Source organism: Zosterops lateralis (assembly GCF_965231275.1).
Source record: "Zosterops lateralis genome assembly, chromosome: 6".
NCBI classification, from domain to species: domain Eukaryota; kingdom Metazoa; phylum Chordata; class Aves; order Passeriformes; family Zosteropidae; genus Zosterops; species Zosterops lateralis.
In genome coordinates, this window is record NC_139761.1 from 9684796 (window position 1) to 9699105 (window position 14310).

General features: G+C 40.6%; 2 protein-coding genes across 2 annotated transcripts in view; one reads left to right on the forward strand and one right to left on the reverse strand.

Annotated features, from left to right (window-relative positions):
• TDRD9 (tudor domain containing 9) overlaps positions 1 to 9611 on the reverse strand; it is a 66816-nt gene extending 57205 nt beyond the window's left edge. Inside the window, exon 1 of the mRNA XM_083862773.1 lies at positions 9269 to 9611. Coding sequence (XP_083718899.1) covers positions 9269 to 9423 — 155 coding nt within the window. The 5' untranslated portion in view covers positions 9424 to 9611. The remainder of the gene's footprint in view (positions 1 to 9268) is intronic.
• Positions 2197 to 3641, forward strand: RD3L (RD3 like; the record flags this gene model as incomplete). The annotated part of the gene is made up of 2 exons (XM_083862774.1): positions 2197 to 2495; positions 3344 to 3641. The coding sequence occupies 2 exons, from the start codon at positions 2197 to 2199 to the stop codon at positions 3639 to 3641; spliced, it is 597 nt and encodes a 198-aa protein (XP_083718900.1).
• Positions 9612 to 14310: the final 4699 nt, after the last annotated feature.

Consider the following 14310-nt stretch of genomic DNA (forward strand, 5'->3'; position numbering starts at 1 on the left):
TCATCTGAAAATCTGTCAGGACAGTTCTGTCATCATAAACCTAGCTCCCTTCCTTTTTCATAGTACCACATACAATGCAATGTGAAAACCTTCCAGCTGAAGAGGATTAATAATGACATTTGAATTTTTCCAATGTATAAGTAGTATCAGCTTTAATAACAGCCATACACGTCATCCTTTATGTTGTATGACATCTAGAACAAATTTAGAGAACCTTTGTTCTCCCAATCGTTCAACACACCAGTGGAGGGAGAAAAGTAGGAATGAGAAATACTTAAGAGGAGCAAAGACAATCATTAGAACAAGGGCAAGGAGAAAGGCAGCGTTTCTTATACCATGGCTACTGTTTAGATTAATAGGAAGAGACCGGATAACTGGAATGGAAAATGGCTCCTTCAGCGACCTTTAGTGTGCACAGTGCCAGCCCCGAGAATGAACCTTAAACATGGATATGCTCAAAATCAAGGAAACAGGGAGCAGGCAGCTGACAGCCAGCTGAGAGAGAAGCAATGTCTATGGTAAGACTTACAATTCTGGGCTTTTTAGATCAGTTTGACCTCAATTTGCATCTCCTTATCGTTCTATTCCTTTAATTAGATTAACGTGTCTTTCATGGTACACTGTAGGTGTTACAGCCTGGTTTCTTCAGACACATTTGAAATGTTAATTAAAAATGCTAACAGCTATGCACAGTAATGAAAATGTACAGAACCATGAGATTGATGAAATTCATCTGGAAGAAGCATTTAATGTAGCGACAAAATCCTGAGCAACTGTCAAATACTCTGCTCTGTCAACACTCACTTAACAAAAGCTTTAGATGATCTTTACTAGAGAAAAACTATTCTTAGCTGTTTAAAAATGACAGCAGAACAGCCTGATCCCCCCTCTAATGGGAGATAAGTCTTGCAGCATCCCAATGGCCTGAAAGTTTAGTTTGATGATAAAAGCAACATAGTTATTTTTAGCACTCTATGGGCATAAAAATACAGCTCTAAACTGTGACCTACAGCTATGCACAGCCAAGCATCACATCATACGACAGCCTTAACTTTAGCTACAAGCACGTCGGTAGTTGCTTCAGACTATCATTATTCATCTCACTACCAACAATACATTTGGATGGATTTAGCAACAAGCATTTGAAATTGTTACTATCTTTTTTCAAATTGCTGCCATCGGCAGAACTCAATTCAAAGGTAGGAGATCTTAATGGACTTGGTAGAAAGTATTTGAGAGACCATGTTAGGTTAAATGGATTACTGCTTCTCTCCAGCACAGAGGATGAAAAAGAACCTTAAAAGCAGAAAAACTTAAAACTGTCATATGCAGTACAGAAAGTCATTTTTCTGGGCACAGATTGAGTAAATGAGAAGAAAAAAAAAAAAAGAAAAATAGGAAAAAGAGAAAAAACCCTTGTTTTCTTCCAGCAGTACTAACAACCTGCAAACGGGATATGCTAAAATAAGAGACCTTCAAGCAAGCTCACCCGAAGCAACACTGCTCACAGACAACTGCAAAGGTAATTTATGTTATTTTATTCCAACTTGCATGCTTGTGTGTGCAGGATTTGTTACAAACTGCAATTTACAAGTCTGTTCTACCAGATTTCTGTTTCTAGATTATGTGAACAATAATTAAAGTATTTAAAATAAAAATTGATACATAAGTTGTAAAAACAAATCAAGCAGAGTTCCAGCACTTAACTACTAATTAATTAATTTAATTTTTAAATATATGTATAAGTTTCAAATTTTGGAGGTTTGGGGGTTTGTGTTTTGTTGGGAGGGAGTGTTCTTATTTAGTTGGGTTTTTTGTGGGGTTTGAGGGGTTTTTTGTTAGCTTGCATGATGGAGTTTAGGGGTTTCTTCCCTATTTGTTTTTTTAAATCACTTATACTATGGATAAAATATGGATAAAATATGGAATATTTTTTTAGATTACAGATATGGACTTTCAAATGTGCAAATTTCACAGATTATGTTAACTCAGAAAGGAGACAAGAAATACTGTAAGCTGCAAGGCTTGTCGTATTTCATTATGGCCTGGTGATTTTGCACAGCAAACTATTTTAGGATCATTAATAAAGTTTTGTTCAAACATTAAGTTCCTAAGAAGGAAGTCTACAGGTAAAAAAACCTAATTAGTTAGACAGACACAAGCAAAATTCTTTTTTTATCTCTCCCCAGCTTAAAAATGCCACTTTTTGGCTGGATGAAATGGTCAAAAACTGATTCCTACAAATCCACTAGATGTCCTGGTTCAGAAGTAGTTACAAAAACCCTGCTGAGGGAGTTGAAATGGCACCTGAAAGAGCGTGAAAGATTAGTGCAAGAGATTGAAAACGAACAAAAAGTCCAGAAAACTGGCATGGATTACAACTGGCTCAAGAACTACCAAAATCCTCAAGCAACAATTCCAGCCACTGAGCAACGGCAGCTTGAAGTTCTGTGCTCACAAATCCAGCCTTGCCAAACAGGAACTGTTCTCAGCAGGTAATTGTTTCGTACTTCCCTGACTCTGAGTTCTCCATCACAAATAAGATGTTTGTCTACCTAATCAAACTTTGTATTTAGTTCTGCTCTTCCAAAGTAGCAGTGACGAGCAACAGGAGCACATTTTAACAGTTGTTTTAGAAATTACATCTTCACTTTAATATGTCGCACTTGAAGGAAGTTTTAGATCAGGATTTTCCTGGTCTAATCCAAACAAAGGAAATCTCGTATGACCTTCTGATACTTCCCGTTTTTCTTGTTACTTATCCCTAGTATTAATTAAATAGCAACCCAGTAACTGAAAATCAAATAAAAAGACTAATGCAGTGCACTATTATGCAGAAATTCAGCCTGTCTGCAATACCAGAAAGCTCCTAAAAATTTGCAAATCAGTGTAAATTAAAAAAAAAAAAAAATCCCTCTATGCATTTTATGAAGAAAAATTCCCCTATGCCTGCATCTTAAGTACATTTTCTAGGGACTCAGAAATGACAGAACAAGTGCATTTGCCTTTTAAAGCCCAGAATATACCTAAGGGCAAAGTCAGCTTAAATCAAGTTACCCAGATGGGCCAAAGGAAAAAAAAAAAGGAAAAAAAGGAAAAAAAAAAAAGTGTACCAAATCACAACTGCTTTCAATCCACAATAGCTGGAGCACATCCAGTGCATTGTTAGAGCTCTTTTCCTCTTACAATCTTCTGGGGGAGGTGAGTGGGGAAATGTGGCAGCAAGGAAAAAATGACACTATAATTCAAGTCATTTCCTCCTCCCCCACCCCCAAATGACCAGAGAGGAAAGAGACAAGTTTTCAGTGCTGATGACTGGATTTCAATTTGTGTTTGTTTCTAGATTTCGGGAAGTTTTGGCAGAAAATGATGTTTTACCCTGGGAAATAGTCTACATATTCAAGCAAGTTTTAAAAGATTTTCTTACCACCATTGAGAGAGAAAACCAAGCAGAGCAGCTGGTAGATGCATGGAATACAAATTGCCCTGAACATTTTAATTCTCGTGGTGACAGCTCCAACAAGTCGGACAAAGATGAAATCCCCACGGTTTCAAGTTATGTCGACAAAAACACACAAAGCATGTTTCCCACCTTCTCCCACAGAATCTGGAATCTACCCTATTACTACCCATCAAGTTAAGTTGGTTTGTGTTGCTTTCAGGAAGTTATGTAGCCATCCACTTTCCTTTCTTGTAATTGCCAGACAGACACATAGGAGTAAGAAATGTGACATTTCCCCTTTTTATTCCAAGTTCAGAAATTAAAATCCTTTGTAATAGCTAGTATGCAATAACTTAAGTATCAACTCACCTTTTATCTTTATAGTTTCTTAGAGCTGTTGTGTTTGAAGCCATCTTTTAATCAAAAATGTAGATGTTTCTAAAAAAAACTCTGAAGCATTTTAATTTTTAGCCATATAGAGCTAGAAGTATTTGAACAACAAAAAAATATTGCTTTGTATATTTTGAAACAGCATCAATCCACAGAGTGTTAGACAAAAACATCTATGTTTGTTGCATAGTTTTTAGGCTCTATGGGAACTTTATACTGTGTAAAAGAAATGGTTTAATATAACTACAGTTAAATAAACTGGTAAATACCTTTTGGAGCTGAATAATTATTTCTTAACTTCAAGAATAAGTTGCATGAAAACACTGACAGAACTTATGCTGCATGTACTATTTCTGTATTTTTTTCTAAACTATACTCTGCACATACTGAAGTATGTGAAGGTGGACAGCTAAACAAAACCACTAGATATTTAACAACATTTAACAACTAGCTCTCTATTCTTTATAAAAAATTATTGAATTATTTAATTTTAAATAGCCATTTTTCATTTGAAAGCTGTTCTGAAACTCAAATCCTGCATTAAACCTTTAACATTTTGATCAAATCAGGGGGTACTTCTCTAGAACAGCCAAAGAGTCAACAGATCATTTCCAACACACAAGGTGTTCTTTCTAAATTGACACGTAACAAAATTTAATGTTTCTCAGCCGCCATGATCTATCACTGGGGGTTCACAAAGTTTCACAAGATTAATCACATACGTAGTAGTCACGGTCACAGCAGGCAATTAGAGCAGAAAATCAATGAAAACATATGCCAGAACTCAGTTGGCTACATTTCCATTTGTGCGCCCATCACTGTAACAAGTTTTTACATGTTTTACATAACCTCTTCTTCCCCGTATTTCCTTTTGATCTGTCTGCCAGATCAGAAAAAATGGGCAAGACTCACATGGCCCAATTCACAGAATACACTATTTCATAAACAAAACTGCTTACTCTTGTATTCTCTTCAAACATACTGAAGAAGAGATTCAGATTTCATCAAGCTGGTAACACAACTTCAAAGCATCTTATACTCCACACCTGTATCCCCCCCATTCCAGAATTGGATGAACAAACTGCACTAAATGCTTTTGAATCGTTTTTAAAATGGTTAAAAAAAGCCTTTGAAAAGCTTACAATATAGAGACTGTTTCATGTAGAAAAGTAAAACATACACAGAAGATAAAACAATGAGAACTCCTACATCCACCTGAAGGACAAAGCATTGGAGGAATAGAGCAAAAAAAAAATTCCAACAGATTTAAAATAATAAAAGCTGCAGCTCAATACCAAAAGTAACTAGTCCCTCCACTTCCATAAACTACACAAAGCTTCACAAGAACGTGCAAACTTGTTGTATCTGCACTCAGAGCTACAAACTCTTTGTCCTCTTCTTGTCAGTTGTCAGTTTGTGGATTAATAACAAAAATGATGTTCTAAACTTACTCTCCCTACTGATGCAGCAAAGAGTTGGAGATTCTTCTCCTGCAGTTCTAATCTAATCTCTGTATGAGGGCAGCAAGGGATTCAAAGAAAGGTTTTTCCACAGTAATAAAACTCTCACAAGTCTTAAATGTCAAGTACCTTTCCTACAGAAAGGAGGGTTACAGGTACTGAGTATGTAAAATGTTACTGAGTATTTATAATATTACTCTGAGAATTAACATCCCTAATGCTGGTTCCAGATAGATTTGAAGTGGTCAAATGAACATGATTCCTGCAACGGCAATTCATGTAAGTTTATTTCTTAAAATGGTATCCTCACAGCTTTCTACCTGAAAAATAGGTTAAAAGAAGTCTATAAAGGCAGCTTCCAAATTTTAATTTATGGAAAATGGAAGGCCAGTAACACTGAAGATTCACTTACCTTAGCAATCACCAAAAACGGGTAGGGAAAACAAACAAACACAAGATAACCCCAGATACAACTTACCCATGCTTCATAAACTTCACTTCAATTTCATTTTACATGAGCAAATGCATTTTCCAAGTTCAGAAACAGGAACCATCAACTACACCATATTCTAAAAGGCAGTCACTGCACAATAGTTTAAAAATATAGGTAGGCATCATAGCCAAATCTTTGTTAAGTCCCTACAGAATGCCAGGGAAATGCACCAAAAGGTTCACCTACTTTTATATGCATGTTTTAATCAGTGTACTGCATCCAGTTCTAGTGTCCACACTTGTGGGGAGAACGGAGAAGGAGAAAGCAAAGAAGAACTGCAGGAGGTACAGGAAAAAAAATATCCAAAGGCTGAAAAAAATGCCATCCTCTAAGGGCTCACTTTGGTCATTTTTTCAAATACCGAAATGTGGGGTAACTTTGTGGATTACAAGCACTTCCTCCTGACCAAACTGAGAGTATATAACTCTCTCTAGTTAAAAAGCAGAGAAAAGCATAGAAAAAGCACCAGTGTAAGAGCAAGAAACAAGACTTAAAATGTTAAACATATTTTAAAGAAATCTGTTAGGTTTACTGCAATATGCTGCCAAGAAAATCTGTTCTTCAGCTCACCAGATGAGACAAGCCATTTTCTATAATTATGCCTACCCTTAGAATTCAGCTACCTCATACAGGAGTAAGATTGCTGGAAGGCCACTCACCACTAGCCTGGGGGAGATCACTGCCCAAGAACTCCGCTACCGCTTCTTGAAGTATTTTTTATTTTATGCCCTACACAATTTGCATGAAGTATTCTAAAACTACATTGCCCCTTGCACTGAGCCAGCAGATATTTCTGCAACAGGCAGGCAGCCAACACAAACCACTCTGGTGACACAAAGGTGAGTGGCAGTAATTCCAAAGGACAGCAGAGTCTCCCACCTGCACAAGTGTCAAGCAAAGCAAACAGCATGCAATGTTTCCAGCCAGTAAGTCAGCTTCAAAAAGGTTCTAACTTGATGAAAGGTACACGTAAGAAATGCAGGAAATAAGAGAATAAGCACCTTTTACATGCTGCAGCCTTTACCTGTCTTAATGCCAACACAACTGTGTTGATAACAAGGAAGGATTTAAAGGTCTAAATTTCTTCTCTTTCAGTTAAGCATAGTAAGAGGAATCAAAAAGTTAATCAATGAGCTGTTTAAGGACAGAAATTCCAGCCACATTTAATGCAGTTTCTATTTCTGCTACCTTTCCCCAACAATCTCAATTACTAATACTGCTATTCTAGAGGTTGTTCAGGAAACAAAAGAATCTTTAAAGCCTTGGAAAATGAGGCATTGTGGGCAAAGGAAGCAAAGACATTCCACATCTCTTTTTAAGGGAGACACAAGGCTTTTAGATCCCATTAGACAATCTCAGTAACGTTTTTGTAAAGTAATACTTACTACACACACTTGCGTGCAATAACACTCCTGTTATTACAAATTTGGTATTAAACCTACACATTCTTAGATTTCAATTTAGAAAAAGTAGTAGGCACACAAGTCTCCATCACCAATTGTATATCCAACTTCAAATAAATATAAATAAGCATTTCAAGAATTTGAATAACTTTGGTTTTGACTTTCCCAAGAAACAAAGAGTTTTGATGGCAATAGACAATTATGCTATAAGCAGCCTCAACAAATGAGGAGAAATTCTTTTGTTTTCAGCTCCTCAACTCCTTATGGAGTCAGTGAATAATACAATACAAGCATTTCCTTTCCATCCAACCACTTGAATCTCAGCCTCCTATAGAGACTTCAAGATTTGCAAAAACCCTCAACAATATAAGCATATTCCCAGAGCTGTGAAACACAAGTATGCACGGAAACAAAACACACCTAAGCAAACACAACTTCTCATAAAGATTCCTTCCATTTTGTGGCAGGACAGACCTGCACCTATGATCTGTGCTCAAAGGTTTTATAGCTATTGGTAAGAAATTCTGTCCATGCTTATATAAACAGTCATTTAGGATGCACACCACCTCTGTCCCTCTTGGATGTGGGGAAAAAATAACTAAAAAATCAAACTCACAAAAAAATCTTTTCCCTACTAACAGAGCTGTCAAACTCACAATTACGTTATCTGCTAAGACTTGTGAGTGGAAAGAGCTTTCTGTCCAACCAAAAATAAAGATTTGCCTCTGCCTAGTCACACAAGGCTTGATGAATCTTGCTCATTTCTCCTGTGTACAGAAAATGCACAAAATAGATCTTGTGGTTTAGTACTCAGTTGGGTTCCAGGATCTCTGCTCAAACACTTCATAAATACTACAGAAATGTTACTATAACCTAAATAAAGACTGAGAAATCACAAACATCTGGGTTAAGGCATCACATTCAAAGAAATAACTTAAAAGAACTGCAAAATTTTGTCTGGTCACTTCTGGAAAATTTTAACTCCTAGCACAAACTCAAGAAGCTCTTGATCAGTGATTCAGAGCTTGGTAATGGCAGCACCTTTACACTGAAAGATAAAAAGGAATAGGTATTTTGAGATGCAGTTTTGTCTTTCACTTGAAGCAAAGCCAGAAACGCTGACAGCCTGAACAGTCTCTGCTGAAGTATGAGACTACCTGATAGCAAGATTTTATGCAAAAAGTTCATTCTTTTTCAGATGCCAATCTACCCTTTTTAAGAGGAATACACCTTCCTGAAATACAGCAATCTCTATTGCTGTGCATCACACAGGGAAAAATAAAACCCAAAACACTCACTCTGGAGCGTATGCCCAGCTCATCTTGAAAAACACTATATGAAAGTGCATAAAAAACACTTCTCTATGGCAACCACAGATACACTACCATACCTGGTCTAAACACCAAGATTAGAATGCACTGCCACACTCCAGGCAGCATCCAGAGGAAAGTATTTTTTGGATTTCACTATCCAGACTCCAGCGAAAATGAAATGTATCTGGCTGCTGTACAAACACACATACACTCCTAGTCGCCTGTAAACTCAACTATCTGAGAATAATGCATAAGGAACAATATGTCAATACACCTCTGACTTGCTTTACTCTGGTAACTTAACTTAAATGCTTCTGTGAGGTTATGACCGCAATGAACCCGTGAATCTCATTTATCACTTGCTACTGATAAAATTTTAGGTTAATGCACCTGAATCAGAATAAACCGAGTCTTTTCTAGCACAGTTCTACAGTTTTTCAACAGAACTAGATACAGGTGCACACCACTGCTGATGCACTTCAGAGAAAGCAAACCCTACACACATCTAGTCATGATGGAGACAACATACCTAGGCAGCAAATAAGAAAATAACATTAAGTATTAAATGCACAACAAAAACGCATCAGCCACAAATGCTACGGGGGGTGTTGGGCTGGAATCCAACAAGTGCCCACCCTGGGCCCAGCAGAGCAGGGGAGCCAGAGGAGGCTGCCCTGGCTCTGGGAATGCCCAGCACAGTCACGGGCACACGGCAGAGAGGAGACAGGGAGCCCATCGAGAGCAGCGGCCCCGCGCCCCGCACTCACCCCGCAGCCGCCAAAGGTTCCCGTGCGGGGCTCCGGGGGAAGGCGCCACAGCGCCCGACCCGCGCCTCCTCCTCGCCCAGGAGCTCGACGGCGGCGACGGCCCCGCCGATGGTCAACCAGTCTCGACTCCTCTCCTCGGTGAGTTTCCGCAGCATGGCGGCGGATGGCGGATGGATGGCGGCGGATGGCGGCGGATGGATGGCGGCGGATGGCGACGGATGGCGGCGGATGGCGACGGATGGCGCTCCCGGCACGCGGTCCCCGCCGCCGCCCTTCCCGACACGTGCCCGCCTTCCCGCCCTCCAAGCCCGGCCCGCCCCCGGCGGGAGCGCTCCCAGCTGGGCTCTGCCCGCCCTGCCCACACAATCCTCCAAATTCCTCCAAACCCACCCCCAAAATGTATTCACGCCTTCCTTAGAAAGGCAGGACATTCAGACGCAGACCAGAAGTGTAGAGGAGAGTCGAAGGCCTGTCATCCCTACTGGATAAATTTCAAAAGAAGAGTAGGAACTAAGATAAACGTGTCACTTGAACTTTCATCCTGTCATCCTGTCTTCTGAAATAACTGCAAACATCCGTGTGTAATTTTAAAAATCAGATAAATACTGAAGACCAGTATGAACACAGGGTAAACCTTTATTTTCTCTAGCAGGATTTACCATCTCCACACCGAGTGCCTGACCCAGTGCAGGCATTTGCCTGCTTTAGAACTGTTACTGTCAGGCAATTACAAATCTAGGGGGTGTGTAAAGAGATAAGGATACCACAGCCTCTGGTTGCTTAATATATCACCCTCAAAATCCTAAATTAAAGAAAGAAAGGGATTTTCCTCACTAAAATTTCAAGAGGTTTTTAAAGTTTTAAATGAAAGAGGTGGCATACATGCAGTGTTTTGACATAAATTATGCTCCTATATTAAATGCAAAAAACGCCCATGTAAGACCCAAGGAGTCTTGTTTGTCCTGTGTGACAAAGCTCAAATGTAGCAAATCTATACACCTGCAGATTATGTAAATCACTCACGAGGAAAGTAAAAGCAGTCTGTGATCTCACTAAAAGCATTTTAACACACACAATAGAGGTCTGAGCCCTGCCTTCCTTTCACAGCCACGGGTGGCCATTCCCCCTCATCCCACAGAACAATGCCCGAGCACAGCTCTGGAATTCCGGACACCCTGTCCTTCCCAACCTGGAGGAAACGGCCTGCAGAGCACGTAGGTGCTTCAGACCTCATAAATACAGCCCAGTGGGTGCCTCCCACTCCTCCGGGACAAGCTGTTCCCGCAGGGACATGACTGTGACAGGCCCTTCCCAGCATTGTCCTGGCCCGGGACGCCTGCTGCGCCTGTTCTCGGGAAGCAGGACTGATCTGAGGGGAAGATCTACATTAGGAGAGACCAGGAGATCGGGGGAGGTGATCCTGCCCCTCTGCTCAGCCTAGGGGAGGTCAGTGTGGAGTTTTGTGTCCAGTTCGATGCTCCTCAGTACAAGAGAGACGTGGAGCTCCTGGAGCAGGTCCAGAGAATGGTGGGGGACTGGAGCACCTCTCTTGTGAGGAAAGGCTGAGGGAGCAGGTCCTGTCCAGCCTCAGGAAAAGACAACTGAGTGGGGACCCCATCAATGTCCACAAGTATCTGAAAGGAGGGTGACAAGGGGATGGAGCCAGGCTCTTCTCAGTGGTCCCGAGCGACAGAACAAGAGGCGACGGGCAGAAACTGATGTACAGAAGTTCCACCCGACATGAGGAAGAACTTCACTGTGCAGTGACCCTGCACTGGAACAGCTCGCCCGGAGAAGGTGTGGAGTCTCTCTCACTGGAGATATCAAAGAACTGTCTGGCTGCAATCCTGTGCCACGTGCTCTGGGATGTCCCCGCTTGAGCAGGGAGGTTGTTCCAGGTGTCCCATTGCGGTCCCTTCCCGCCTGACCCATTCCGTGATTCCGAGGGGAACGGGGCGAGGCCGCTCCGGTCCTCCGGGGCCACAGGGGGCGCTGCTGTCCCCGCCCCCCGCGCGTCCCTTCCCGGCGCGCCCCGCGGCGGCCCCGGAGCCATCCCGGTCCCCGTTCCCGAGTGTGACCTTCGCCGCTCCCCTGCCACGGTGGGTCCGGGCCCGCCGAGCCTCGGCCGGGTCCTGGCGGGCACCGCTCGGGGGTGTCTCGGGTGGGGACAGCCCTGGTTCAGCCTGGGAAGGGAAGAAGGGGGAAAGGGAGTGCGGCCCGCGGCGCTGGAGCTTTGCCGTTACCCGCCGTGCCGCGGGTCGGGCTCGGGCTGCAGCGGGTGGAAGCGGGGAGGTCAAGCAGACCGCAAATACAGCCTTGTTCAGCGTAGATTTCAGAAAAAAACACAACGATGACATTCCCACGCAGGCCCTGGGGAGTGGTCTGCCACTGGGGGAAGGTCTCTGCCAGACTTTAGCACGGTGATAAGTGGAAACAGCATTACTTATTCCTTGTGTTTTGTAGCGCCGGGGAAATATTTCTTTCCTGTTCTGTTCAATCTCCTTGTTTGTTACTATGTCTTGATATTCTGCTGTAGCAGAGTGACTGTTTGTAGTCCACTGTTCATCTGAAACTACAAGCCCTGGAAATTTAAGTGAGCAGTGTCGTTAATGCAGTGTGTCATTAATAGTGTTGGTGAAAGCACAAAGGTGTTCCAGGAACTTTTGCCACAATAATAAATGATGGAAATGACTGCCCATAAACAAATTTAAATGTGGGTTTGTCTGTAATTATATATGAATTGCCTCAAAGTTGCTTTCATTCTTTAGAAACATGTAGATTTTTCCAGTTTTGACACTGGCTGCCCTTGCACCCTCTCCTGTTAGAGGCTTGCCAAACGATACTTTACATTTAGTAACAGGGATAAGTGGGCATTACCTCAGAGAAGTTTAAATCTGCTTTTCTTTCCTGGGTCTCTGGTTTGCCATAGGCTGTCTATATGTGTGTATTGGCGAGTTTATTGGGTTGTAATGAACATGAATAGTTGGGTGAACTGCTGTGCAAAAGAGGAGAACATGGGGCATCTCAGTGCTAACATTTATGGGAGTTAGGATAAGCTTTATTTTAAAACCTACAATTTTCTCTTTGTCTTACAAAGCTGCATGGAAAAGAAAAAGAAAAACACCAACACTGACAGGCTTCTTGCTCTTGGGGCATACTTTGAAAGTCAAATAGTCATGATAAAGCATGAATTCATTAGCTTAACATCATTTATGTTGCTATTTTGAGCAGAAATTACCATGCTGGAAGAGACAGCTGCGAGGGAGGGAAGCTAAATTGGTAGTGCAAGGAAGGAGCCTCTCTGGCTTGTCTGGAGTGAGACTTCCTCCTGAGGGAATCTGGAAACGTTAGGAAAAAAGCTGTCACTGATAGGCAGAGAGGAGTTTAGCTATTGCTGTTCTGTAAATGTTCTATTGACTCATCTTTGAACCCTTTCATCAACTGTAATTTTAATTTTTTTTTTTTTTGTGTTAGCCCATAAATTGTAACATAAATTCTGAATTTTCATTTCTTTGCTTTGGAATAATTACTTTTGCATGCTTGGGGATATTTTTTTTTAACCTGTAAACTGCTGCTGATACACATCAGGAGTGTGTGTGTGTGTGTATAGATAAAGACAGATGAATAGGTATGTATGTTAAAAATCCAGCAGGTAAGAATACAGTTGCAAAAGTTAAAATGACAACACTTCTTATAAATTTCAGATGGTGCAGGCTATGATTCCAAAGGCATTGAGGCCCATGAAATTCTACTTCTCTACCGTGTATCAAGAAATATGGGTTGGTGTAGCATTAACAACTTATGCCTACTACAAGATTTCATATGGGGGTAAGTCACACATTATAGTCTTTTTTTATAAAGAGAATACTCACAACAAGAATCAGTCATCAAAGATAGCCAGCAAATGAAAAATTAACATTCTTCCTTCCCTAGGGCCAGGTCTTTGCTATAAAATTTAGATGTTTTAAATGCTGATTGTAGAAGGTTCCACTGACAGAAGTACTCAAATGTAACTGTGTTTACATTATGAAGATTAGGTGATATAGGAGTTGGTTTTTAAAATGCATATGTAACTTACTTGCTCAAGATTTTGAAAATAAATAGTTTTTAAAAGGTTTTCTCACACGACCTTGTGTAAGTGTGTTTTTGGCTGATGGCACCTCAGAATGAGAGCTGGACGTGAGAATGTGTGTTACTTGGTGACACTGGATGACTTTCTCAGAGAAAGAAACAGAGTATCTAATGTAAAAATAATAAATTTGAATGGACCAGAAGCAGAAGGGTACTAGAGATGATGGTGTCTTAAAGGTCCTGTGTGTCAATTTAGGCTATGCTCAATAAATCCCAAGTCAAACCCTTTACTGCCTGTTGTGAACAATGAAGTGTTGTAAGTTGTAGACAAAGTTCATAGAGAAAGGAATCCCTTGCTATGGGAACAGCTGGGTGATATTACCTCAGTGTTTCCCTAGCTTTGTCCAAATAATGTGTAACATTCCAAAACTGATACACTGCACTTAAAAGTTTAAGTAAATATAAGCAGTTGATCTTAATGAGTACTTAATGACTATTAAGTAAATATGACTAGTTGAGTAGACAAGAAGAAAAAAAAAAAGTTTAACTTTTGTTTTAAACTTTTATTTCAAGGAGAATTCAAAATGGACAGACTGTTTCAAACTTGTGTTCATGTCATGCTACATTAATTAAATGACTTAGATCACCTAGTGTAGAGTTTTGAGGGCCAAAAAAAAATGGATAAATGGCAACTGTATGCTAAGCTTTACTTGAAAGGGAAAATAGTTTTTAATAGCTGTACCCCTTTCTGCACTTTGGGGAATAATTTTGCAAATAATACATGGAATTATATAAGAGTATATTGTAGGATTAATGAGACTGGAAGGAACCTCTTGAACTCACCTGGTCCAAACCAGTGCTTGAAGCAGTTAGATCACAGATCAGGTTGCTTATTACCTTATTCATAATTTAAGTGAGTATTTCCAAGGATGGAGACTGTACAATCTCTTATAACTGTCTTCCTTACAAAG